At 41.6% G+C, this 6,424-nt stretch overlaps 1 protein-coding gene across 1 annotated transcript; it reads right to left on the bottom strand.

Annotated features, from left to right (window-relative positions):
• Positions 1–351: 351 nt before the first annotated feature.
• LOC104216596 (uncharacterized) lies at positions 352–3,183 on the bottom strand. The gene is made up of 3 exons (XM_009766689.2): positions 2,928–3,183; positions 1,185–1,240; positions 352–735 (listed from the first exon to the last, which is right to left on the bottom strand). The coding sequence occupies exons 1-3, from the start codon at positions 3,181–3,183 to the stop codon at positions 352–354; spliced, it is 696 nt and encodes a 231-aa protein (XP_009764991.2).
• Between the last annotated feature and the right edge of the window lie 3,241 nt (positions 3,184–6,424).

Genomic DNA, 6,424 nt, shown 5'->3' with positions numbered 1-6,424 from the left:
CCTTCCCCCGCTTAAGATTATTCATCCTCGAATGAGGGTCAAAATTTACCATTAGCATCCAATGTGACTCAGTTGCTGTATCATACGAGCAATTCCAAATTTTGACTAACTCCCTGAATTTTTTATAAATTTTGCCAGAATTTTCCTTGTAACTGGACCTATCCACGTGTAAGAAAATTCCAGAAACTAATACCAACAACATGTACATAACCCAACGACGCAATAAGACATGGAATTAGCACCAACCGTGACCTCATGAGCAATATATTATTAGAAGGGAACACCCTTAGCATAAACTGTACAAATGATACATAATTCATAGGGAATAGTTTCATAAAATCGAGTACATAGCTATTCAAACAAATGAGGGTACTTCTTCTTCTTCATCTCTTCCTCAGCCTCCCAGGTGGCCCCTTCAACCTGTTGATTTCGCCGTTGTAGTTTTACGGAGGCAACTTCTTTATTTCTCAGCTTACAGACTTGCCTATCAAGAATGTCAACTGAAATTTCTTCATAAGTTAATTCCTCATTAACCTCAATAGTCTCAACTGGAACAATAAGCGATAGATCTCCAACCACCTTCTTCAACATGGAAACGTGAAACACCAGGTGCACAAAAGACATCTCTGGAGGTTGTTCTAGCCTGTAAGCCACCTGACCAACCCTCTGAATGATTCTGTACGGTCCGACATACCTCGAACTCAATTTCCCTTTCTTATCAAATTGTATCACCCCCTTCATGAGGAAACCTTCAAGAATACCCAGTCATCCTCTTGGAACTCCAAATCCCTGCGACTCACATCACGTCTAATTGCATACCTTAATAGAGATATGTAACGATCGTATGCAATAATAAATACCCAACTAGGAGTCGGGGTCGAATCCACTGGGAGTTATGATGGGAGCTAGGGGTATATATTCGAAGTAAGCATATGGGCTATCTAGATTGCACTTCTACAACAAGATCTTTTTGTTCTTATTTATAATGTTAATCTAATGATTACAAAATAAAGATAGGAGACTAGATATGATTTTCTTTAAGGATTTTCTAATTGGATTAAAGGCTTAGGGCTATGAGTATAACCTAGGTTTTTGCCTAATGGGGTAAAGACATTAATGCTTATGTAGTTGATTGGGGTGTACACTGTAAAATAGCTCACAACTCTACATTACCCACTCAATACCTCTCGGTCAGAGAGCAGTTTTAACCAATTTGGCTTTCTCAAGACCAAATAGGTATCTACCAAAACAATTTATAAGAGCTCAAGTTAGGTTATTACAATCTCTAGGTTAAATCCTTTAACTGAGTTAATCAATCTCTCAATTGACCCAATTCCTTATTAGCTAAGTTATCCTAGACTAGGTCCTTCTTTCTCAAGTAGAGACTAAGTCAAATAGGCATGAATCATTGTTTGCAACTATCAATTTTATAATTGAAGCATGAACTAAGCTAAATAATAAACACTCAATCATCAACAAACACTGAATTAATCACCCATAAGGTTTACATACTAGGGTTGGGTCACATTCCTAGTAAAAGTTTAGTTACTCATAATAGAAATTACAGAAAATAGAGAAGAAAAACTATTTAAATTCATATTGGAAGATTAAAATAAAGAAATCTAATGTTAATATATCAAAATAATGCAAAAATTACTAAAGTAGTAAAGAAAAATGGCTACATCAACTTCAGATGTTCAAAACCTGACCTAATTTATGAAACTCGTCTATTTATACATGGCTAAAAATCTCGAACAAAAATGCCCTTCAGGAGGATCTGCGGCTGCACAATTCCATGTGCGGTCCGCAGATTTCTTCATCTGGAAGGAACTGGAGTTCTGCGACCACGGGGCAATCTTCTACGGCCGCACACTTCTAGATTGCAGTCGCAAGGCACTTCTTCTACGGTCTGCCCAATTAGGACTGCGGCTGCAAGGCATTTTTCTGCGGCCGCACAATTCTTATGCGCTCTGCAATTCATAGAGGCTCCTGGACTTGGTCTTTTTGCATACTCTCTCATCTTCGACTATTAGCCCAGCTTTGTGCAAATGTATGCTAAATTCTTCCTCTTGGTTTGCGGCCGTAGATGGAATTTTGCGGCCCGCAATTTCTTCTACGGACCGCACATCTATACTTATGTGCCTTTTATTGAATTATGCTTCGGAATACTCTTTTTTGAGTCGGATTTCATCTTTGGGAGATCAACTTCCATCTTTCCTACAATTTTGCACAATTTCATCAATTTCGGGAATACAATTCAATGCTTTAGACTAAAACAAAAGCTAAAAGGTGCTAATAAACAATCAAAATCCCCACTTATCAGGTAGTTTTCAACCGCTCCTTAATGATCTTAACTTTCTCCATAGCCTGATGCACGAGGTCTAGCCTTATCAACTCTGCTTCCCCAATCTCAAACCATCCGATGGGAGATCTACATCTCCTACTGTATAAAGTCTCGAATGGTGCCATTTGAATGCTAGCATGATAATTATTCTACGAGTGGAAAATGATCATCCCAGCTACCCTTGAAGTCAAGAACACAAGCGCGTAACATATCCTCAAGTGTCTGAATACTTCGATTTGCATGCCCGTCAGTCTGTAGATGGAAAGTTATACTAAGATTTACCTGAGTACACAATCCTTGCTGAAATTTCTTCCAAAAATTAGCTATGAACTGTGCCCCCCGATCAGAAATGATAGAAACTGGAGTGCCATGCAACTTGACTATTTCCTTGATATACAACTGAGTATACTGCTCCGCTGTGTTGGTAGCCTTAACAGGTTAGAAGTGTGCTGATTTTGTGAGTCGATCACAATCACCCAAATTGAGTCAAACTCGTGAGGAGTGCGAGGTAGTCCTACTACAAAATCCAAATTGATCATCTCCCACTTCCATATTGGAATTTCTATATTCTGTGCTAACACACCTGGCCATTGGTGTTCGGCCTTTACTTGCTGACAATTTGGACATCTCGCCAAAAGGTCTGTTACATTCTTCTTAATATAATTCCACCAGTAGACTTCCTTAAGGTCATGATTCATCTTTGAAGAGCCCGGGTGCACGAAATATCTAGAAGTGTGAGCCTCGGTCATGATTCTTTCCCGTAGACCATCCATATTTGGAACACATAGTCGCCTTTGGTACCTTAGTGTACCATCATCCATGCCAATAGAAAAAGCCATAGTCTTATGTTTATGATTACCCTCCTTCAATTGTACCAGCAATGGATCATTATACTATTTCTCCTTGACATCCACAACCAGTGATGATTCGGTCCTGTTCTGCACAATTACCCCTCCTTTACTAGAGTCCGCAAGACGAACTCCCAAACTAGCTAATCGATGAACCTCTTTGGCCAATGGCCTTTGATATGCCTCCAAGTGAGCCAAACTACCCATAGATTTACGGCTAAGAGAATTCGCCACAACATTAGCCTTCCCCGGATGGTATAGAGCATCGATGTCGTAATCTTTGAGTAACTTAAGCCATCTTCTCTGCCTCAGATAAAATTCCTTCTATTTGAAATATATTTAAGGATCTTATGATCCGCGAATATATCCACATGGACCCCATACGAGTAATGAGGCCAAATCTTCAATTCAAATACAACCGCCACAAGCTCTAAATCATGTGTTGGATAGTTCTCTTATGATTCTTGAGTTGCCTAAAAGCGTAAGCTATTACCCTGCCATGTTGCATTAATACACACCCAAGTCCGATTCTCTAAGTATCACAATATACCACAAACCCATCCGTACCCTCTAGCAGGGTCAACACCGGTACCGTAGTCAATCTTGATTTCAACTCTTGGAAGCTTCTTTAACAAGAATCTGATCATTGGAACTTAACCACCTTCTGCGTCAATATAGTCAACGGAGAGGCAAGAGTAGAGAACCCCTCCACAAACTTCCTGTAATATCCAGCTAAGCCCAAGAAACTGCAGATCTCTATTGGGGTAGTAGGTCTAGGCCGATTCTTCACAGTTGCAATATTCTGAGGATCAACCTTAGTTCCTTCTCTGGAGACGACATGACCCAAGAATGTGATAGATTCAAGTCAAAATTCACATTTCGAAAACTTCGCATACAATTGGTGCTGATATCGAGTCTGTAGAACTGCCCTGAGTTGATCGGTATGCTCCTCTCAACTGCGTAAATAAACCAGAATATCATCAATGAACACTATCACAAAGGAGTCAAGAAAAATCTTGAAGACTCGGTTCATAAGATCCATGAAAGCTGCCGGGGTATTTGTTAGCCCAAAGGACATTAGCAGAAATTCAAAGTGCCCATACGGGTTCTGAAAGCTATTTTTGGAATATCCTGCTCCCTGATCTTCAATTGATGATACCGAGATCTTAAATCAATTTTAGAGAAATACTTACACACTGCAATTGATCAAACAAGTCATCTGTCCTTGGCAGTTGGGTACTTATTATTGATCGTAAACTTGTTGAGCTACCGATAGTCAATACACATTTTTAGTGACCCATCTTTCTTTCTTACTAAGAGAACCACGCGCCCAAAAGCGACACACTAGGCCAGATGAAGCCCCTTTATAACAAGTCCTTCAACTTCTCCTTTAGTTCCTTCAATTTTGCTGGTGCCATTTTGTAGGGTAGAATAGATATAGGTTGCATTCCAGGAATCACATCAATCCCAAAATCAATCTCCCTGTCTGGTGGAATCCCAAGGAGCTCATCAGGAAAGACCTCAGGGAATTAATTCATAACTGACATGGACTCAAGTATAGGTGCCTCAATATCGGTGTCTGTAATCCGGACCAAATGGTAAATACACCCCTTGTTAATCATCTTTGTGGCCTTAAAATAAGAAATAAACCTACCCTTCGGCACCACATTATCCCCCTTCCATTCAATCACTGACTCATTTGGAAATTCAAACCTAACAGTCCTAGTTCGACAATCAAGCTTGGCAACACATGAATAAAGTTAGTCCATCCCCATTAGTACATCAAAATCCACCATCCCTAATTCAATAAGATCGGCCATGGTGTCCCAACCACACAACATGACAACACAATCCTGATAAACCCATGCAGCCATAATAGACTCATCTACCGGAGTAGATACAGAAAATGGCTCATGAAGTTGTTCCGGTGCTTTCCCAAATTCCATAGTAACATAGGATAAAGTGGATCCGGGATCAATAAGAGCATACACATCATGAGATTGGACAGTCAATATACCTGTGGCAACATTTGGATAAGCTTCTAAACTCTAGCGATCCATATCATAAAAATAGCTGGGTCCTCCCGAATTCTATGTACCACCCCTAGCTGCACCATGCCCTGCAGGTGCGGGAGTGCCTCAAGCTGGAGGAGGTGCTGCCGATGTAGTGGCTGCAGAACTTGCTGGTTGTGCTGCACCCCTGCCCATGCTCTGATGGGACGAATGATAATCCCTCTGAATGTGACCACTGATACCGCACCCGTAGCATATGGGTTGGTCCATGAAGTAGTCCCCAAAGTGAATCTTCCCACACCTACGACATATGGGCCTCCGCTGCTGTTGAAATTTCTCACTAGGTCAACCTTACTGGTAGGATCCCATGTTGCCTTGGCTGGGCCTAAAATAATTCCACTCCTACTGACTGGGCACCGATGGTTGTGCACTAACTGAAGACTAAGCAAAGGACTGAGATGGACCTAACAACCCTCCCCTAAATGCTGACCTGCCACTACCACCAGCAGAATTACCACTAAAGTTTCCTGTTGACCGGGCCTTGTTGCTACCCTCTCGCTCCATTTTATTCTTTAGCTTGCGGATCTTTGTGGCCTAAGAAAATTCCACCATCTTACCATAGTTCATATTGGAATTCAAAGCATTTGTAGTGGCCTCATTAATAACCAAGTGGATAAGGCCTTGCATAAACCGGCGCACTCTAGCCTCCATAGTGGGCATCATGTAGATGTCATACTTGGATAGGCACACAAACCTCATATGATACTCTCACACACTCATGCTACCTTGTTTCAGGCTCTCAAACTTGGCGGCACGGGCTGCCTTAGTCTCGACAGGAAAGAAATGATCAATGAAAGCATCGACAAACTCACTCCATCTCGCCGGAGGGCTCCCCTCCTCATATGAATCCTCCCACATCTCAAACCAAGAATAGGCCACCCTTTTCAGGCGGTAAGAGGCCAACTCCACTCCCTCCGTCTCAGTATCACGCATAACTTAGAGGGTCTTGCATCTCATCAATAAAGTCCTGGGGGGTCCTCCTCAAGATCATTACCTATGAACACTGGAGAATCTAACTGGAGAAACCTGTTCACCCTGGAACTAGCCGAATCTTTTGGCTGACTAGAAGAAGTGGGTGTCATATTCGATCTTTGGGCCTAGGAAGCCACTATCTGAGCCAACATCTGTATAGCACCTCTAAGATCCCCATCAGACACATA

Source organism: Nicotiana sylvestris, chromosome 2 (genome assembly GCF_000393655.2).
Source record: "Nicotiana sylvestris chromosome 2, ASM39365v2, whole genome shotgun sequence".
NCBI classification, from domain to species: domain Eukaryota; kingdom Viridiplantae; phylum Streptophyta; class Magnoliopsida; order Solanales; family Solanaceae; genus Nicotiana; species Nicotiana sylvestris.
The sequence above is the reverse complement of the archived record's forward strand: the minus strand, read 5'-3'. Positions and strand labels throughout refer to the sequence as shown.

Bases quoted from the DNA above. Each gene is read 5' to 3' on its own strand.
- LOC104216596 (XM_009766689.2), bottom strand. From the start codon at position 3,183: ATGGCTTTTTCTATTGGCATGGATGATGGTACACTAAGGTACCAAAGG. The intron at 1,241-2,927 runs GTGTGTTAGCAC...TTGTTTTGGTAG, and splicing joins GGCCGAACACCAATGGCCAG to ATACCTATTTGGTCTTGAGA. The intron at 736-1,184 runs GTATTGAGTGGG...TTCCTCATGAAG, and splicing joins AACTGCTCTCTGACCGAGAG to GGGGTGATACAATTTGATAA.